General features: G+C 38.8%; 1 protein-coding gene across 5 annotated transcripts; it reads left to right on the forward strand.

Annotated features, from left to right (window-relative positions):
- Nucleotides 1-82: 82 nt before the first annotated feature.
- Nucleotides 83-21138, forward strand: CCDC18 (coiled-coil domain containing 18). 5 transcript variants are annotated; one of them, XM_054072503.1, is made up of 24 exons: nt 83-159; nt 662-755; nt 888-1041; nt 1292-1459; nt 2402-2511; nt 3134-3262; nt 4620-4716; nt 5488-5609; nt 6908-7217; nt 7821-7924; nt 8035-8195; nt 8868-9088; nt 9901-10011; nt 10449-10580; nt 11319-11453; nt 12020-12097; nt 12926-13042; nt 13620-13787; nt 14440-14582; nt 15007-15170; nt 16048-16261; nt 16822-16921; nt 18762-18878; nt 19301-20924. In XM_054072503.1, exons 2-24 carry the CDS (start codon nt 679-681, stop codon nt 19484-19486), a joined length of 3318 nt encoding a protein of 1105 aa, XP_053928478.1. In that variant the 5' UTR covers nt 83-159; nt 662-678; the 3' UTR covers nt 19487-20924. The 5 variants fall into 5 exon arrangements, 4 of the variants coding, with proteins under 4 accessions (XP_053928478.1, XP_053928480.1, XP_053928479.1 ...); XM_054072505.1 differs by lacking the exon at nt 83-159 and adding an exon at nt 20931-21138 and having other exon boundaries at nt 166-755; nt 19301-19444; XM_054072504.1 differs by lacking the exon at nt 83-159 and adding an exon at nt 166-337.
- Nucleotides 21139-21333: the final 195 nt, after the last annotated feature.

Genomic DNA, 21333 nt, shown 5'->3' on the forward strand with positions numbered 1-21333 from the left:
GAGCACAATGCCTGGCTGGGGTGCAGGGCTAGGCACGCCCCTCGCGCAGAGCCCTGGCAGTCCGGGGGCGGGGCCTGTATTGGCCACGCCCCTCACACAGCTCTGCTAATAGCGGCCGCTGCGGCCCATCGCGCCCCGCCCCCACGGAACCGGGCGGAGGTGGAGTGAGCGGAGTCGGGTCGGGTCGGGTCGGGTCGGGCCGGGCCGGGCCGGGCCGGTTCAGTTCAGTTTAGTTCAGTTCAGATCAGATAGGGCTGAGCAGGTCCGAGTTGGCCAGACCAGACCAGACCAGACCAGGCTAGGCCAGGCTGAGGCACGCCGCAACGGGCCAAGCCGGGTCAGAACGGGCTAAACCGGGCCAAGCCGGGCCAGACTTGGCTGAGCCTGGCCATGCTGTGCCAGACCCGGCTAAGCCAGGCTCGGCCGGGCCAGGCCAGGCTCAGCCAGGCAAGACTAGACTAAGGCGGACCCAGGCAGTCCAAGCTGGGCCAGACCGGGCCAAACTGGGCCAGACCGGGCTGAAATGGGCGAGAGCTCGGAGACGCTCTGGCGGGGCGGGGAGCGGGATGGGTGTTCGGTTGGGAAACTCGGGGTCTGCGTCTCTCGTGGCTTTGTTGTTCCCTGCCCTCTTTCTCCATTTGCCTCATTCTGGTGTCTCTAGAGGCGCCGCTGCCCGCGATGGAGCTGCGGGCGCTACGGAACCGGCTGAGGAGAACCGAGCGGGACCTGCGGGCGGTGCAGGCGGAGCTGGCCAGGTACGGCACCGCCTGGCCCTGGGAGCGGCTGCGGCCTGCCGGCGGGGCTACGGCGAGGAACTCTTTTTGTGCTCTTCGTGGGCCATTTAAAAATAATACAAAATGTTGAAGCGGCTCTTTACTCTCTCCCAGCACGAGCGCGAGTGATCCTTGCGGCCCCTGCTCCCGTGAAGCTGTAGACCTCGCTCTTGAGGACCTCCATCAGCCTTTCTGCAGCTACCGAGGCTTTTCCAGCTCGAACAGTGCTTGTAAAACAACTTGCCAGGAGTTTCAAAGAAAATTGGAAGTAAATATTGCGCTTAAGTACTTACTTTTATTGTTTTTGTTTTCTGTTCTCTGTTACGTTTGTGAATAGTTTTTCACTTTAAGGGCTTGGGGTTGATGCCTCCAGCACTGGATCACTGTAGCTTAGTGCACTTTTAAGCTTAATATGATTTAAATACACTTGTTCTGCAGAGTTTCCTTCGATGTGTATATTGTTTATATGTTCATATGTAAGTGTGCACGTATGAATAAAAAACTTCTCTTATTTATAGTCCTACTCAGTATCCACAAGTTCTGATAAAAGCATGGATGAAAATGACCATCTTAAGGAGACGCTGGATGCCCTTCATGAGCAAAATGCATCTTTGACTTCTCAGAACCACTACCTAAAGAACAGAGTGGAAACCATGAACTTTGAATTGATGCAGTCAAAAGCAAGAGTATGTATCTTTTGTGTGTTCATCAAAAAGAAGAACAAACCCTAAAACCAAAAAACTACCTCAATGACCACAACATTGAGTCTATAATTCCAGGCAAAAGATGGTATTTTTTTGTGTTGCCTTCTATTTAATATTTAAAGAGCAAAATTTAATATTCTATTTTTTATAATATTTAGCATTAATCTTGAAACAGACTAGTTTGGAGTCTATTTCTCCACGAGCAAAACAACTATATTAATTAGGAGTTATATCTACTCTTGTTTCAAAGTTTAATCTAAAGGCAGGCAGGCGCAGAATGGAGAGGGTACGTTATGTAAAAAAATAATTCAATAAGGTATTTAGTACTGTACATTCATGTGTGTGAGCTACATTAAAATTAATGTAAAAAATAATGGCAGAGTAGCCATTTGTCTAGGAAATGAAAAATGTTGACCTTTCAGGTTGGATTAACATTGCTATTTTGTACAAGCAAAGGTGAATTCGAAGGAAATATTTTACCTACAAAATTGTTACTGATTTAGTATACGGATGTACGTACAGGTTTTCAGGACAGCTATGTTCTTGTATTTGGCTTATATATAACAAAACATAATTATGCTTAATGCTTCTTGTCCCAGAAATGTTATCTCCAAGACAGGACAATAAGTAGATAAACAAAATGTTTGACTGTCTGGCCTGGATAGAACAAGCAGTGATTCCCATAAATTTTTGGGGAAACCAGGAAGACAAGATAAACGTATAAAGAAATTGCTCGGCTAGGCAGGGTATCACGCTGGAGTGGCAGTGGGGGGCTGGAAGGGTGTTAAATGAGCAGAAGATTAGGGGACGGTTTGTGTAGATGAACATGGTTAAGAGCAGTTGTTAGTCAGTATGCAGTTCTTGTGCTTACCTGAATGTATGTGTGCAAGTGTTAATGAAATCCGAAACTTGTCTGCGTTTCAGGTTTTTTATCTTGAATCGACTTTAAATACACATTTAGTAAGCATTCCGAAGTTAAAAGAACAGATTGTAAACTTGAAAGCAGAAGTTTCAGCTCAAGATAAAATTCTGAGGTAATAAGTGTACTTTTAAATGGGACTTTTTTATTGTGGTATGCTCGCTAGTCCAGTCTCCTTTTGATATAATGTGATGTGTGGGTCATGTAATCTGATGTGTGGGTCATGTAATCTGAGGCTTTAAACTTTTGTTTTGGAGCCATATGTAGGAGGAGGGAAGTGTTCTGTTTCGTACTGAATGTTTTTCAAGAAATGGAGAAAAAAATCATACAGGCAGGTAAAAGAAACCAGTTTATAGTATGTGCTGAACGTGAATGTGCCCTTATAACTGACTGGAGTGATTGTAAGCTATGTGACTGTGTGTCTTCTGTGGCAAACAAGCATACACATTTTCAAACACGACTGTGTAGCATATAAAGCTGATTTAAACGGTGTTGGGGAAGATGTACCTGGCTGTCAGTTTATCTTGCAACTTATACATAAGATGGTGATTTATCTTTCTGATCTCGTGATGCAAAGTCAGTCATCGGGGTCCGTGGCCGTTGTGACACCTGATAGCTATTGATGAGGTCTGGACACTTGACAAGCACTTCTTAAACATCGTGTGCAAGAACAACAAAAATCTGGTTTATTTATTAAAATGTTCCTGTTTTTTAATTATGCTTTATTTATTTGCTAGGGATACAGAAGATAAACTAGATCAAAGCCAGAAAACAGGAATGGAAAGAGCAAACATACTGCATAGATATAAAAAGGACTGTAAAAGTCTGAAAATGGAGTTAATTGAACAAAGCAAGCAAGGAAAGAGGTAGATAAGTAATTTTAATAAATTGAATACACAGTAATAGTGTGTAAGTGTTTATTTGCATTGGCAGATGTTTACTCTCTGGAATCAAATAATTTCTCTGCTTCAAGGATGTTACTTCTTAAAAAAATGGGCAAATTCCTGTGAAGATACTTGTTTAGATAGGCACTTACGAAATCTTGAAATTTGCTGGTAGTTGCAAAAAAAAAAAAACAACCCATAGCTGGATCGATAGAAATACTGAAGAAATGCTGAAGAAATGTGTTGATTCATACTCTCTGTTCATTCGGAGCATGTGAGTTTGGAATTAGCTGTGCTTATTTACTACTTAGTTACTACTTCCAAATGTAAATATTTTTTTAATGTAAATATACTTCAGCAAAATTTCTTCTGCCAGGTGTCAAAGGCAACAGAGATTAATGCTATGGATAGCATTAACAGTTATACTTGGCTTTTAGTCGGTAATTGCAACCACTTACCCTTCCTTGGTCAAGCCCACAGAAGTGCTTTAGAATAACGCTGCTTTGCTTGTTTTTCTGAAATCCCTTTATCTCCTTCTCTGAATACTTTTGTTGTCTCCAAGGCTGAGGACACCGACCTGAGGGTGGGCTGTGCTTAGGGCAGGCACCTGCCTGGTGCCCACAATTCCTTTTGTGGAGGATAAACAAAGGTTACTGGGCAGCAGTGATTCTTGCGTGGCCTGAACAGCTGCATATCTGAGCTGTCCCAAGGTTGCTGTTACAACTTCTTCGTTTAGTGAGTAAGGACAGGGGAAAGGAAGAGAGGGGCAGGAACACGAAGAAATAGAGCGAAATAGTAGGCTTTGAATGGCTTTCTCACCTGATCTCATCCCAGTCTCAGCTTCCTCTAGTGGTGTCGTTGCTCCAGGATCCTACAAATAATTTATCCTTTGATCAATTCCTGTTGGTCTCACCAAAATTCCATCATGAAAGCTCCTTTCAGTATCAAAATCTTTTCTAGTTCACCTAGGCAGTTTGAAATTTCAGGAACACTGCTACCTTTTGCTTCCTTACCGTGCACGCTGTCCCACTCCCTGAAACAGGCTTTTACTGGAGGTGACAGGGTAATGGTTTGAATCACAACCTTTTTGAAAGGGAATCAAAAGTGTTAATTTTTACATTATTAGTTTTATTGGAATTTTGTTTATGTTAATATGCAAAAATGATATTTAAAATTAAATTATGCCTTGAGGAACTTTTTTGATCTAGAGTTTGGTAAGTTGGAAGAAGAGAGAAAGTTACCTGGAGCAATTAACTCAGTTGTTTTTAGTAACTGGAGCGGATAAGTTACATAATGACTGAAATTTGTAATTTTTTAAGATTGGTGTGTTTCTTTGCAGAGCAGAGCAGCAGAGAAATGAAGCTTTGTTGAATGTGGAAAAGCTGGCAAGAGCTTTCGATACGTATAAAGGAAAAATGACTGAAAAATTAAAAGAGGTAAATTTCTTCACTTATTTTTGCCATGCTGCTAGGATTTTGCTTCTTCCAGTAAGCGAGGCAGCAAACAGCAGTGGGGTCACCACGGGATCTGTTGTTTCTGTTTGGTGGTGGCAGTCCTAAGAGAGGCAGTCCTAATAGTTTTTGTACCCTGTACAAAACTATTTGTGGTGATAACTTCAGTTATCCAGTTTTAAACTGTCTTTGTACAGTGTGGACAGTTTGCATCTTTGAGGTATCCTGGTATTGCTGCTGTTTCTTCTGTCTCTGGCTTACCAGCTGGGAATTTTATATATTAGAAGTATATGATCCTTTTAAAAACTCTTTTTTTACTCCATTTGTATAACCCGTTCAATGAAATGCGAGCTAGAAAAAAGCTAAGATGAAAAAAAGTCATCTCCCAAAGTTCCAGTGGTCAAACTTTTTAATGCCTCCTGCCTTGTGTGAGGACAAAATACAGGCCTGAGTCAGTTAGCTTGTACAGAGAATTTTCATTTGTTTAGAATTCTTCCCTTGTGGATGGAGATTGCCAACCACTAATACACTTTGAAACATTAAACTAAAATAACATCACTTTTTTGCCAAATGACAGAAGATGACTTATTTACTCTTCTCATTTCCTTCACAACAGTGAGCAATAGAATTATTTACAGGCTAACTAGAAAGAAAAAAAGAAACAGCATCATGTTTATAGTATTCTTTTGAAAAAACTTGGTGCCCATGGAAGCTTAGATTATCATTGTAAAGTAACAGAAACAATTGCTTCCTAAGGTTAAAGCTGAAGAAGTCATCTTGGGAAACCATTTAATTAATTGTGAGAAAGAAAAAGAGAAGTTGAATGAAGAGTGTGTCAGCTACAAAAAAGATCTAGACATCATAGAGGAGCAATTAAGGTAACATGAAGGCTTTTAAAAAAAATCTCTGTGCAGTTTTTTGTGAGAAGGAGTTGCATTTTACTGCTGTCACTGTGAACGTGCTGCTCAGTTTGTGTAGTTCAAACTGAATCAGGACCAGCATCAGTGAACACGTAGGATCAGTATTGGCAATACAACAGACAAATCATGATGCTAAAGATGTTAGCATACACTTACAGTTTTCTAAATTCTTTACTTTAATGCTTCTAATCCCACACACTGGCCCATATTCACAGTAACAAGCAGCACCCTACTAAGCCTTCTGGGAGAGAGTGTGTTTGGGTTCTGTTGCTCGCACCCTGCTTCTGTGGGAGATGCCGGGGCTCTGGTTTGTGTGTACCTGTTCTGCTGCCTACAAGGTGCTCGCATAATGGGGAAAGCACCCTGTGAGTTCATTATACCACCAGGTTTGAGTCCCTGCTTGTCGCACGCGCTATCATCAGTCTCTAGCCGGATGAAGGATGCTCCTGGCATCCAGTGAGGAGGCTGGTCTTGGGCCTAAACAGTGGTTGTGATGCTGGCTGCAGCTTCTGGAAGTGTTGGACCAGATTTTGACTGCTGGTCTGTTCCCACTCCACGGTCCTTTCGTACTGTTACTAAGTATTATGCTTCTTGCTTGTTGTCTCCCAAACGGGAACAACCTCTGCTGCTGATGGGGCTCTTTCCTCCAGACCATCCTCTTCTCTCTGCTGACTTGCACTGGGTTTGGTACTCATCAGGACCTTTGCTGAGCTAATTCAGTTTGCTAAATCAACAGGTACCTAAAAAAGCAAATAATTTGTGATGGGCTAAAAATATAACGGGCTCGCTGTACAGATAGATTTGATGGAAGAGAAGAAATAGAAAATACTCTTGTTAGTAGCAGAATACCAGGCTAGCTAAGTCTTAGTATATTGTGTTCGTCTACTGTGATTTTAGGTATTGTTATAGTCATTTTATCGTATACTTAAATTTCCTTGGCTTCAGCAGGGTTGAAGTCGCCTTGATCTATTTTGTACCTGAGACTACCCATAAGGTTTGAAACTGAAGTTGCTCAAGAATGAGAAGTAGTTTATTCTCTCCTTTTGTTTGCTGATATCAGTTTGCATCTTAGTGCTTTGGAACAGTGAAAACTTAGTGAATTAGTGGAGGCTTTACTGTCCTTTCTGTAGAGCTAATCCCAGATTTTGAGAGAGAGGAAACTAGTGAAGCAGTGCAGTTGTGCATTCTTCTAGTACTTTTAATAATGAAAGTCTTCTCTGTTGACCTATGCTTTTCAAATGGATATACTTTTTTAGGCAGTTAAAGGAAGAGAATCTTAGCACAAAAGAAGAAATTAAGACTCTAGAGGCGACAAACGCTGAAATGGTATCGATGCTGACTCGTTCTGATCATAAGATCATTGAGCTTGAGAGTGAACTTAGTGAAAAAGAAATAGAACTTAAAGAGAAAAATGTGCTAATAAGCGAAAATGCAGAGCTGAGAGCACTTACTGCACAGCAACATAACCACTTGAAATTGTGCCATCAAGAAATTCAAGATTCAAGGCAAGAGCTCAGCGTACTAGAAACCATTGTTTCCCAGTTGTCTCTGAGTACATCTGAAGAGGTATGGTAACTGATACATCCCTAAGAATTGTATCATGTGTCTTAAACAATTTTGATTGACACTGCCTGGAAATCCTGTGACATTCTTGAGAAATAGTCTGAATAAAATATCCTTGGTTTTCAAGATGCATGGCTGGCATATTTTCTTAATTTAAGTATTTTACTTTTGTCTTCTCATTCAAGACTAAGGAATAGATGCTTTGGAATTGATTAATTGGCAAGCATTTAAAATTGTACTTTCTGTTTCTCTGTTCTATGTATCAATTCTTCAGATGTGTGTATATTCCCTAAAACACATCGATGTCCTCTTGCATAACAGTGTGGCATTTCCATATGCATAGGTACTTGTACAAAGAAATCTAAAGGAACGATCTCAGTTTCAGAGAGCCTTAATGCCTATAATTTTTGCTGATGTGTGACAAACCTCAGTGCTCTGGGAGCAATTACTTAGGAAAATAATTTTAATCATCATGTTATCCAAACTTCTAGCATGCTGGCTTATGTGTCTTAAAATTTATGTGCTAGTATAACACATTAATTAATCACACTGTGAGGCAGTGAAAAGTTGATTTCATGTTCATCTTGGTTTTCCCTTAACTTTTAGTTTAAATGGCACCATTTGAAACATCAGCTTTCCAGTTCCTCAACAAAAGAAGCACTCTCTGAATCTTGTTGTGAATCAAATAAGCCTTCAATTGCAGACCTAAGGTATAACTTTATGGTTGCTGGATTATGGCAAGAATAGGCAGATAATAAGGTGATATTAAAACTAGCCTGTAACAAGAATGTTAAATAATTGTTTCCGTCTTTTGTAATAGCATTAAACTGGCAATGGAAGAAGCAGAAATGCAAAAGCTTTCTGCAAATTTAACAACCTTTACTGGAGCTAAGCATCTTTCTAATGGTAACGAAGGACAAGCAAGTAGCAGGATGTGTGGGCTGGAAACGGAGCCTGTCAAACTGATAAGAAGTCAAGAAGGTAAGCTTTCCAAAATAGCTCTGCCGTTCTGGCTGATTAATCCACAGAATTGAAGTATTTTTGTGGGCTTTAAATAGTTTTTGTAGTGTGTTTTAAATATACCTCTGTTAGCTAACACGTTTGGTTGAACAGGAAGCGTTTTGCCATCTTTGAATTCTGGAAATTGTGGCGTTCTGTAGGCACAATATTCTTTTTTTTGCTAGTTTCGTTACTTGTTCAGCAATGTCCAAGCTACGAGTTGTGTTGAAGTAGAACCATGTATTGTTTCTTTATGCAGATTATGGTAAGGTCTCCATATTTTCTTTGGTTCTTTTCTCTGTGTCCTGCTGGTACAGAATTCTTGCAATTGCTTCTGCGATTGCTGTTACGGCTGCTCCATGAAAAACTGCAGGCGACTTATAGAGTGATGCTGTCTTCAGTTTTGCATTTTTGTTTGTTTGGGGTTTTTTGTTTGTTCGGGGTTTGTTTTTTTTTTGTTTTTCACGAGTCACAGCTTTCAGTTACATTGTGGGGAAAAAAAATAAACAGCTTGTTTCTGAATACTGTATGTATTAGTTCAATATGCAGTCATTAAATTACATTTCTCTGCTTGGTTTGTGTGATTACTTGCTTGAGTGCTGGTTTGTGTGTTCTTTTATAAATTAATCCTAAATCTATTTTTTCTACTTTGAGAGGGGAGAAATTATCAACAGTTGGAACTTATCAGCAAGCAATTTGAGAAGGAGAGGCAAAGGTTTCAGAGAGAGATAGAAGAGTTACACACTAAACTGACAAAAGCAGATGATGAGAACTCTTCTTTGAGGACCAGCATGGCTTGGAGAGACAGTCAGTTTCAAATCATACAGGAAGACCTATTGAAGAAGGCTTCAAAAACCAGTAGCTTAGAGAGAGAGGTAAGTTTTTAGCAGCTCTGAAAAGATGTCACTTTCTGTCGAGGTCATTAATCAAAGACAGTTAATACAAAAGTTGTGGAAGAACTGCAATTGCCATGTTAATTTGAAAATCTGGCTTACTTAAGAAAAATTGGAAATAAACTTTAGGGGAGCAGAAAAACTTAAAAACTAGCAGTCTTAATTTGTTAATTGTCAGGAATTTTGTTTCAAAGCTGATGTAGTTAGTGGGCTTTGCTACTACTGGTTTGATGTGTTATGTGGGAAATATGCGTGATCTAATTGCTTCAGTGTAGTTGAATTCATGTGTAATCTGAAGAAATGGATGTTGAAGGAACAGTTGTGGTTTTCCTCATTAACTGTTAGTACAGTTGCCAGAGATTAACATCATTACCAGAGAGTCACAAAGGGAATACATTAAGCTTCAGCTAGTTCTTCTCTGGTTGAACGCGTTAAAATGCTAATGTTTACATTCTGGTGCTAAGGTGTTTATGGAATTCCAGCACAATGAGATTCGCAATATTTCCTAGTAATGGTCGTAAATGTTCTAGCTAATTCACTCACATGGTACTGATAATTATGAATGGGATAAATTTTAGGTAAATTGTCCTGAATTCTTCTCTGTAAGTAATAAAGTTTAATAGATTATAAAAAACGAAACAAAAGAGGAAAAATCTCACAAAGAAATAATTAAATAAACATGTTAGGAAATTGTAATAGCTAAAATGGAATTGGTGGGAAGAAGATATGTACAGATACTTGAATAAACCCAGAACAGTTGTCTCCATGCTCTTTTGTGCCATATTTAATTTCAGATAAAAAAGAAATCTTCTCAACTTTCTGCACTTGAGAAACAGTTGAAAGAGAAGAGTATCGATTATTCCACTGTGGCAGCTAGAAATGCTGAGCTGGAACAGGAACTCATGGTAAAATGTTCTCAGTGAGAAACTACATTTGTGTAAAAAGATATAAATAGGGATCAAAGTTGAAGTTAAAACAGCATTTCTCCATGTATTCAAAATAGGTAGACTTTTAGATCTGCTAAACAATCTGTGCAGTTTTTAGGCAATGCAGATTTTAAAAATGGATCCTGCTTCAAATAAAACGCCCCTTTTTTGCCTACTTTTCAACATGATAAGCTATTGAGGGATGTATTCCTCTTTGCGAGGGTGTGTGCTGTGAAAGTCTGTCCGATGAAAATCAGCAGTAGCATTGCCGTTTATTTCAGTGAAGTACGTGTAGACCTGTGATATAGTGTGTTGTTCTTTTATGAAGTATAGGAATTAAATCATCAAATAAACCACTATCAAATATCACAGCTAAATATGTTTATCGAGTTGTTTTTGTTGTTGCTGTGTCCCAGGGAAAAACCAGACACATTAAGGAGTTGGAAACAACTATCAGTGAAGAACAGGAGCAAGCAGCTTCTGCTTTTGAAAAAGCAAAGCTGGTTCACCTTGAACAGGACAAGGAGATGGAGAAACAGATTGAACTGGTAAGACTTTCCTTGTGTGCTAGCATGTACGAGTGATGTAGTTGGTAACTTTTTTCATATGTTTATTTCTTGTCTTTTCAGTAATTCTGAGGCAGATGTCTAATGTAAAAGTAAAATCTCCCTACATTTCCTTCCTTTAGTTCATTTTCCATCTAGCGCTACACAATCTCATGATTTCCCTCTGAGATACTCATATCCTACTTCCTGCTAAACTGAAGAGAAATGGGGACTTAGGAAGAATGCTGTTGTTCTTTGCTCCAAATGCTTAGAAAAAAGGAAAGTTGTAGCTTTTTTGCCTACTGGGGTTGAACCGTAGCAGAACCTAGGAATATTCTCTTGTTTGCTGAACCCCTGCCTTCCTGAGCCTTATAAGCATCTGTGCTCAGGGAGAAGTGTTATAAAATTTAACTGTGGCTATTTCTAGATTTAACAGTGGTTATATCTAGCTGTACAAGAAACTTGTCGTCTTGTACAAAAGACATGTCTTTCTCTCTTGGCTGATGATGGACAAGTACACTCTGTGTGCCCTCATTCTCTTGCTTCTCATGTTTGCTTTATAATATTAAGAATATGGGATTTCTTGATATTTTTAAGGCTGTGCAACACTGCTGACAACAGGAATGTATTTACTTTTAATTCTTAAAATGGTGGGTGAATAAAGCTGAATGATGTATTTAGATACACATATTCCCTGAAAAATCTCGTTAAAATAATAAACCATTAATTACTTGTGGACAGCTTCAGATACAGCTGGAGAAGAAACATCAAAAAATTAGTGAACAAGAGAAAATAATATCTATTTTGCAACAAGGCGTTGTACATAAGCAGTGTCACATTGACTCATTGGATGGGCTGCTGGCAGAAAACGGAGAGGTAAGGTGAGCTTTTGACTTCCTTTAAAAGCAAATCAAACAAGTAACTAATAGTGATGAAAAGCACATTCATAAATGTGGAAAAAATTGAGAGAATGAAAGATACTTAGACTTTACTTCTTAATTCTTGTTTGAGACTGAGTCGAGTGTAGTCCCCAGCTGCTGCTACTACTCTATATTGTACAAACTTTAATGACTTTTCATTATTTTTTGTTTCAGCATTCTGTTTGTGACCCTGATTTGCCCGTCAGGTTCCTTGCTTTACTGAAAGGAGAGAGATCTAGATAATGAACAACTGCAACTCTCCTGCACTAGGTGGAAAACCTAGAACATTCTAGTATGGCAATGTTTTATTTATTTTAATAGTGCCTGCTACTGCAGAACAGGAAAGGACACCTATCAGGAAGCAAATTCTCTTCAGATTAAGGTGTACACAAATACAATATATAAGCAACTGCGTGTTAAACACACTGATTTATTTTTTTCCCCTGATTCTTAATATGAGGTTTTATTAGAATACTGCTACTATTTTTACATTTTGTCTCAAATAAAAATGTGTACAAACAGGAAATGGAAAATCAAAATGTCAAGAAAGATCAAGAACTGAAGATGCTGCAGAGTCAATTAACAGAAGAAATAATCAAAGTTAGTAAGCTTTTTGTAATTTTGAATTACTGGTTTTAAAGTTTGCAGTAGTGGAGTATTTCCTTTTACCCTCTATAGAAAAGCTATAGTAAGGCTGCTTTACAGAAATTTGTCTCACGTGTATGTTTCAGAAGTCATTAAGCTGAAGTGTTTTCCTTTCAGAGGTATAATGAGGAGGAGATACGGGGCACTGAGCTGGCAGCAGGCGCTTTCTGAGCTTGCGTGAGACCAGTTTTCTATCCATATGACTTTGTAGTATTTGGGATGTTTTCCAGAGATTTCCTCTTGATTTGAGTGGGGAGAGAGATACACAATCCAGTATGATTTAGAAAAGTGGTAGCATTGAGAGCATGAGCCAATCTGTAGCTAAATTCACCACAGTTCTCACAGATGAGAAGGGTCACTTTGGCATTGAAACCAAAAAGTTAAGAGAAGTGTAATTACTATGGCTTAAAATATTAATTCCAGATTTATTCTATACAGTTCCATATGTAATAAAACATGGTGAATTAATAGTTTGCTATTTGGCATATGCTGCCTTTTAATTTCTTACTGCCTTCAAACACTGGAATACCTTCTCATGACTGACCGTCTCTTATGATTTGAATACAGTCTAAAATATTGTAATTTAATTTCTCAAATAACTTCAATTTCTGAATACTATTTCAGTTTTAAAGTTTATCATAATCTTCTGTGGTTGTTTCAGTACTCTTCAGATAAAAATGTAGCTTTTCAGATGTTTCACACAAAGATGTTTTTTAACATTTTTTAGACTACTTAATAAAAACTGTGCCATGCAGTTTTAAGTAACTTCTTACATTCAATTAGGTGAGACAACTGAAGTCAGCACTAGATGTGTGTAAGGAAGAAGTTGGACTGTATTTGAGTCAGTCACAAGAGAACAAGGAAATATTTGAAAATCGGCTAAAAAAAAAGTCTGAAGAGGTAATAGCTTATTTTAATAATTCTTCTGTGTTGCAGGGAGCACTAGTTATGAATGATATTTTTTTCTTTTCCTCTCCCCCTCAAAAAATCCTTGGCATTAATCAGTGAGAAATCAGGCCATTTAATATGTAACAAGTTTAGGCATTATAATTCCTGTTCTTTATTGGAATGACTGCTGTTACAGAGGCGGGAAGAAATAAAGGGGAGGACTGAGAATAAAATCTCAAAGGGAAAACAAGGACTTTCTGAGAAATAAAGAAGAGTGACAGAAAGGAAAGTATTTCAGTAATTCAGAAATGCAAAATCTGTTACCCGTGTTTCTAAAATATTAACCAGGTTAAGTATGTTTAGAAATCAAGAAGTCAAAAGCTGGAGCTGATAAATTATGTCTTTCCTCGCCTATAAAGCACGACTGAATGACGAATTATGAGATGTGTGATATACCGTAGAAAGTGTAATTCAACTAAATCCAGAGCCAGAATTTTATTGAATCGTAGGTGTGAATCTGCTCATTATGAAGAGAGTAGCTGATGCAAGTGCAAAGAAAAATGTTTTATTGTAATAATATTGTTTTCAGGTTCATTATCTACAGAAAGAAATAAAACTAAAAGATCAGAATATTCAGGACATGAGTGAACAAAATATTCTTCTGCAAGAAACTTTGCATCATCAGCAACAAATGTTACAGCAGGAAACTCTTAGAAATGAGGAGCTGGAAGATAATCAAATTAGGCTTGAAAAACAGGTAGAGTATGGTAGAAGTGTCTACACAATTTTAGATGTATCTAAAATAAAGTGTTTAGTCATTTGTTTTGTCTTAAACCAGGTCCTGTGCTAGCAGAAACTCTAGCTAGCATTAGAGTGACCAAGTACTTGGAAAATCAAACTCTGGATTGCACTTAAGGAGGGGTATATTGAAATTCAGGAACTTGAATCTTGTTATTTTTGCTAGAAACTATTTGTCTTTCAAATTTCACTGCCGAGTTTTAGTCTGAATTTATATACCGTTTCAGACTATAAAATCCATTGTGTTAAAGCTCTGACTATGTGAGTTCATAGAATCATAGAATGTTTGAGTTGGAAGGGACATTAATGATCATCCAGTTCCACCCCCTGCCATGGGCAGGGACACAGGCTCAAGGCCTCGTCCAGGCAGGCCTTGAACACCTCCAGGGATGGGGTAGACACAGCTTCCCTCGGCAACCTGTTCCAGGGCCTCCCCACCTTCGTTGTGAAGAATGTCCTCCTCATGTCTGGTCTAAATCTTCCCCTCTCCAATTTATAGCCGTTCCCCTAGTCCTGTTACTCCATGCCTTTGTCACTTGCAAGACAATGATGTGTATTTCTTTGAAAAGTAATTGAAAAGTACCAACGCTTTTAAATTACATTTTAAATAGTTATCCAGTTTGGAACAAGAGCTTCAGAGACAGAAATCACATGCAGAAGACGAGCTGAGAAAGGCAGAGGGGAATCTGCGCCTATCTGCCCAGGAAGCAGATTTCAACAAACGGAAGACAGATGAACTTAACAGGACAATCAGGTAAGTTTGGAACAACTGAGAGGTGTGTTCTGCAGAGAGACATAACAAAAAGAAAGGTAGCTGTCTGAAATGGTATTCAGCTGTGTAGTCACATGGTGCAGTCTCCATACCAGCATAGACTGGGAAAAAGAAGTTTCTAACTAGCAGAGGCTTGATTTTCTGCACTACTGGCAACCTCTTTAGCCTTAGGGTAGCACCGCGTAATGCTATTCAATTCATAAATATATCAAGTTACTTGTAGTATTACATAGTAGATTCTAGGAGGGCTTGGTAGTCTTAAAGAATATGATTTTGGTTGTGAGAACAGCCTACTTAATTACTTTTTTATTTCTGTTTTACTCATAAATGTTTAGAGCATGTAAGGATGCACATCTGTAGTTTTTCTTGTTACGAGGTCCGTTTTGTTCTGGTTGCTTCTATTTAGACAAATTAAATTAGAGATGGATCAGTGCAAGAATAAACTTACTGCTATGGAGAGAGAAGTAGTGCAACTAAAACAAGATGGTGAAGACAAAGCAATGCAGATAAATCAGCTGGGTTTGACTTTGGAAGAAGCGCGATCAGAGCTGAATGAGAAGGCAAATGAGGGTAATTTCACTGTTTTGTTTCTCAGGCTTCCTTTCATCCTGCTGTTTCTCTGTTTGTATTAGATTAGGCATTTTTCCTTTTTCTCCCTGTTTTATAGTTAAGTACATGAGAGTGAAAAAAATATCATTTTGATGGAGGGGTTACTTTGTTTTTTTTAATATGTTAGTAATTCTACAGTTCATAAAAGAAAAAAAGCAACTAACAGCTCCTTTTCCCGCCCTCCCCCCCCCCCCCCCCCCCCCCCCCGAAAAAAAAAAAAAGCCCTCAAAAAATGCATGGCTTTTTTTTTTAATGTCCCTTTGCAAATTCTCACTTCTGTGGCATGGACCTTTACCTCAGGTGAAATGGATAAGTAGTTTTCCCTGTAAATTGGTAATGGCAATTCTTAATGTGGTAATCAAAAAAGGCATATAGATTTAATAAAGGCATGTGCTATTTACAAGAATTGAGCTCTTTGAAACAAACAAAACCCCACAAGACAGGCTATGGAAGTAACTAACTTCCCAACCCCATGTCCTCCGTTTAATTTTACTGCTCTTTTAAAGCAGAGGCTTGCTAGCAATTCTGCTTGCATTTTCCATAGCATTTCATGTTCAGTTACTGTGTTGTCACTGTACTTTCTCCTTGGCCAGAGTTTTTTTAAATGCCTCCTCATATTTCAAGTCAATTCTAGTTTATGAGCTGAATAAAAGCAGCAAAGACTTAGGTGCTATGAAAATATTGTTGTATATCCCCAGAAATCACTGTTTCTCTAGATTTTCCTAGAACTACAGTGGAAGTGGATTGTGTGCACAAGTGCTCATAGGCAGTGGTGTTGCATAAAGCCGCTGACTTACTGATGGTTAAACGTTTTATGTTTTGTGTGCCTGGAAAATAGTGAACGATTTAGAGGATAAACTGCTTCAAAGTGAGAATTACCACAGGGAAGGCTTACAGAAAATAGCAGAACTAGAATCTGCATTACAGAACGCCCACGGAGAATTAAAAATCGCTTTAACACAGCTTCAGGAATCGAAAGAGGCATTACAGAAGGCACAGTCCTCTCTGGAGGAGAAGCATGTTGCTATTGTGGATTTAACAACTGAGCTCAGGTAAGCTGGCATCTTTTCCGTCATGAAAATGTAATTGTGTTAGTTTTTTCTTAGCATGTAGTTTGGATGAACTTTTTTATCTTTTTAGCAGCTCTTTAGAATGTTTAGATGGTTTGTGGCTGTAAGGTTGCTTGATACAGTAGTTCTGCAGCTCACTTTTAATGTCTAAAAGTAGTGCTGAATTCTTTTTGGGGGAATTCTGCTTTAAAATCTGCTAAAATTATCTTAGGCATCCTGAAGTAGTGAAATAATTGTAAGAGGAATTACTTTCCTTTTATGGTGAATTTTTCCAGTTTCCTTTCTGACTACAAATTAACAGCACTTTCTTCTGTACTTTTCTCTTTTAAGAACATGTTGTCCAGATAACCAATTGAAAAATGAAGTTATTGGGAAATTTCCACCTGGAGTGTAGTTAACAGAATTATTCCATTTTGGTTTGTTTCTTTGCAATCAATTAGTTAATTCACATTTTTAAGTAATAGATCTCATGATTTTCAAGCTGGATACTTGAAGTGAAGCAACTGAATGTGCATTAACAATTAAACATGTGAGTGTTTCAGGTATTGCAAGAGAGAAATAGAAGACAAAACCCAAGAACTCCTTAGCATGGACCAAGCACTGAAAGAAAGGAATTGGGAACTGAAACAAAGAGCAGCTCAGGTCAGATCACTTGAAGCATGATACTGACAATTACGCTGCTATGTGGTACATAACTTATAAAAAGTTTAATTGCCTTCACATTGTTCAAGCTGCACTGTTAATACAGCCACGGTGTCAGCCTCAAAACCAGCTGTGTGCTTTTGGAGCCCTATGGCACCACAAAAAGGGTCTGTGTTCCCTGAAGGGACCACAGGCTGCTGTTCAGTTAGAACAGAAGCCTTGGGCAAACCTGTCACATAGATCTTGTGTAACGATAAAGTTATAGGACAGCTGTTGTCATCTTGATGTTTTATCATAGAATCACCAGGTTGGAAAGAACGCACTGGATCATCGAGTCCAACCATTCCTAACACTCCCTAAACCATGCCCCTAAGCACTTCATCCGCCCGTTCCTTAAACACCTTCAGGGAAGGTGACTCGACCACCTCCCTGGGCAGCCTGTTCCAGTGCCCGATGACTCTTTCCATGAAAAATTTTTTTCTGATATCCAGCCTGAACCTCCCCTGGTGGAGCTTCAGGCCATTCCCCCTTGTCCTGTCCTCTGTCTCTCTGGGAGAAGAGGCCAGCTCCCTCCTCTCCACAACCTCCTTTCAGGTAGTTGTAGAGAGTAATAAGGTCTCCCCTCAGCCTCCTCTTCTCCAGGCTAAACAACCCCAGCTCTCTCAGTCACTCCTCATAAGACTTGTTCTCCAGCCCCCTCACCAGCTTCGCTGCTCTTCTCTGGGCACGCTCCAGAGCCTCAACATCTTTCTTGTGGTGAGGAGCCCAGAACTGAACACAGTACTCAAGGTGCGGTTCTACACCAGTGCCGAGTATGGAGGGAGAATAACCTCCCTGGGTCTGCTGGTCACACCGTTTCTGGCCTTCTTGGCCACCTGGCACACTGCTGGCTCATGTTCAGTTGGCTGTCAACCATTACACCCAGGTCCTTCTCCTCTGTGCAGCTCTCCAGCCACTCTTCCCCCAGTCTGTAGCACTGCATAGGGTTCTTGTGCCCCAAGTGCAGGACCCGGCATTTGGCCTTGTTAAACCTCATGCCATTGCCTCAGCCCAGCGGTCCAGCCTGTTAAGATCCCTTTGCACAGCCTCCCTACTCTCCAGCAGATCCGCACTTCCACCCAGCTTAGTGTCATCTGCAAACTTGCTAAGGGTGATAAGGACTGAGCTGCACTGAAGTGCACTTGGAGATGATAGATTCCTTTCCTTGCTTGCACTGGAGCATATTTGATGAGCTGAAAAGCAGCCTGTAAATATGAGATAGCATCTTTGCTGTGAATAAATTTCTGTAGCTCACTTAGAAGACTTTCAGTCTTTTGGTCTGGCTTCAGGATTTGTTACCCATCATGGAAAAAACACTCTGTCACTTATAATTTGCCCTCTTATAGGTGCCTCCTGCAGGAGATTCCAGCCTTTGCATCCCAGAATGTTTGAAGTACAGAGAGGAGAAGGGATGGGATTTAAAAGGAATTCATTGGAGCAATAAGACTTCTTTTTGGTTTTGTTTTTGCTTTGCCAAATTTGGCACTTCCTAACAAGGTGGATCAGTATGTGAAACTACTTTTTCCGTTCCACTTAAAATGAGAACTAGGTTTTCTATCTATCTGAAGACCAAACCTATTTAGTTATGGACTTTTTCCCAATTTTCCCATTTTCTCTTGGTGTTTGGCCCCAATTCTTAAAACATTTTTTGTTTGTATATTGCCTACTTGAGAGAATGTTCTTGAGGCTACAGAGGATTAGTTTCATTCCTTTTGCTGTCATATTTTGTAATATTATTACTTAAAATCTGCATAGTAGTTCAAAATAAAACATTTCTTTTTATTCCTTTTTTTACCTAAAGATTACGCAGTTGGATATGACGGTTCGTGAACATAGGGGAGAAATGGAACAGCAAATAATTGGATTGAAGTGCAATTTAGAGAAATCAGAGTTAGAAATTAAAGAATGCAATAAACAGGTAATTCTTGCTTAAATTAAAAACTCAGTTTCCCTGACAAAGTCTGGTCCTAGAATACCATAGCTGGCCAGGATTAATCTGGTAGGGTAAAACTCATTCTTGTTTGTAGGGAGAGGGAATGGAGTACCTTAATATACCAGCAAAAATATTTTGTCAATTAAAGCTAAAAATTTTGCAGGGAAATACCAGAATAAAAACTAAGATGTAGGGGTTTTTTAATTTGCTATGCTATAGCTCCCAAACTGCTCTTTTAAAAAAGGAAAATGTTGAGAAAATAAAATCAAAATGAGAAATTGACAAGGGGATCCAAAGTCAAAGGTGATACTGATGGTATTTGTGGATTTTATTTAAGATGGAGATTTTTTTAATTGTTCTGATTTCAGTAAAATATCTGTTGTGATTTAATTGCATTTTGTGTTTAGATTGAGAGGCTAGAGAAGAAACTCCAGCATTCTAAAGATGAGCTTCATGAAAAAGAGTTCAAATTGCTCCAGAGAGATCAGGAAATAACTCAACTGAAGAAAAAAATTGAAAGAAAAGAACAGAGCCTCAAAGCTCTTGAAAAGGTAAGGTGTTCCTTGGATACACAACAAGTTACCAGTTTTTAATGCCTTTGCTGTAACTGCCTGGAAGGAACGATACTGTTAAACTGGGGTTTTTGACCAGGATTTCTGTCCTGGTCCATTCTGGCGTTTGGGACTCATTCAGTGAGGATCTGCTAATAACACAGCTCTCTGCTACTCTTAGAAGTTGTATATATTTCAAATAATGAAACTGGAAACGTTTTCATTTTTCTGATAAATTGAAGTAACTTCCTTTATTTAAAACAAACAAGTGAACCAGGTTTGATTTGTAGCTATTTATAGCAAACGAATCTTTTCTGACAGTTCCTTGCTGAAAAGAGGAAGAAAATTGTGTTAAAAATGGTAAGTGAAGTAAGAAAAAATACTGCTTACTTACTAAAATTAGTGATAATTTAAGGAAGACTAAATTTTATGTTTTTGTAGAAGTATACGTAGTAAAAAAGAAGTTGCAGTAATAATCTTTCATTCATTAGGTGTAAGCTTATTATGTGCTACTTACAGATGTCTCTGTACTCTATTTATAGCATTCCTCATACAGAAAGAATAAGTATGCAGCTGAACATTAATAAGTAGCGCATGATCACTTTTGTATTTATGAGTAACGGGAGCCACAATATGATGTGATGTTACAAAACGGGCTGATAAAGGCCTCTGGTGCCACAGCGCTGGCAAACATGAACGTAGCTGCTGTGTATGATCTACTAGACCAAACATGTCGTTGACCACCTTGTACTGCGGTTTGTTTTTTTCTATAAAAGAACTGTCCGGTAATGAGGTCCAGCACATAAGCATGTTTTTTAAAGGGGAGGGGAACTAAACCTCTAGAAATTATCAAGAAAAAAAACAAACGACCCCAAACATGCTGTGTTTGGCTGCAGTCGTCCCTGTATCCTGTAGAAAATACAGAATGCTTACGTTAATGTTGATAAGATTTTCTTCACTTTGTGCTGGTAGGAATCATAGGCTTCTTTTCCTCTTAATGGTGTTTTTACAAGCACTTGCTGACCTGTTAGAAGCTGCAGTTGTTACGAACTGAAACACAATGGTGCAGTTCAATATGAAGCCTTAACCTTACAGAGGAACTATGTCAAAATGCAGGGCTCCTTTAAACTGTACAAAGTGTTTGCAGGGAACTGTATATCAAGATTTTTTCTCAAAATATTCTGCATAATATTTTCCTACTTAGCTGCCAGAACTTAATGTATGTTGAAAAACTTGTAAATTCTGCTCATTTTGAAAGCAAATGCAATTCTGTTACAAGAACCGTGAATAAGAATGCATTCCTAGCCAGTCTGAGGTCAGAATCTGAGAAAGAAGCTGTGGTCTTGAGGCCCGAAGCTGGTTGTCTCGAATTTGTAAGATAAAACTTTATAATGAGCAGTAACATCTTGACACAAATGGATTTAGATGTGCTAAACTGACTGTAGAAGTTTAAAGGAACGTTCTGATCGTAGATATTTTGTTTCAGGGGCAAGAATGGTGATGGAAGGAATGCTCCTATTGGATGGGCACCAGCCCAGAAATGTTCCTGCTGGCAACAGAATGGTGCATTCACAGTGGAGATTTTAACATTGTAATTGTAAATAATGAATGTGGTGATTTGTACTGACACAAATCATAATCTCTTTATTTTTCCAACTGTTTTTAAGATTATTGCCTTGATATAATAACACCTGAAATTATTTTTGAGAAATAAATTTTATTTTTTAAGTATCTTGATTTGCAGGAATTATTTGCAGCTGTCATATCTTCCAAAGATTTCAAACCACATACTTGTTTCACATCTAACTCCTAATTAAACAGAGCACTATGGTATTACTTTATTGACAACTGGGGAGGGGACGACGACGATGACACAGTTGTGGTTGGTT

This window comes from Cuculus canorus, chromosome 8 (genome assembly GCF_017976375.1).
Source record: "Cuculus canorus isolate bCucCan1 chromosome 8, bCucCan1.pri, whole genome shotgun sequence".
Classification (NCBI taxonomy): domain Eukaryota; kingdom Metazoa; phylum Chordata; class Aves; order Cuculiformes; family Cuculidae; genus Cuculus; species Cuculus canorus.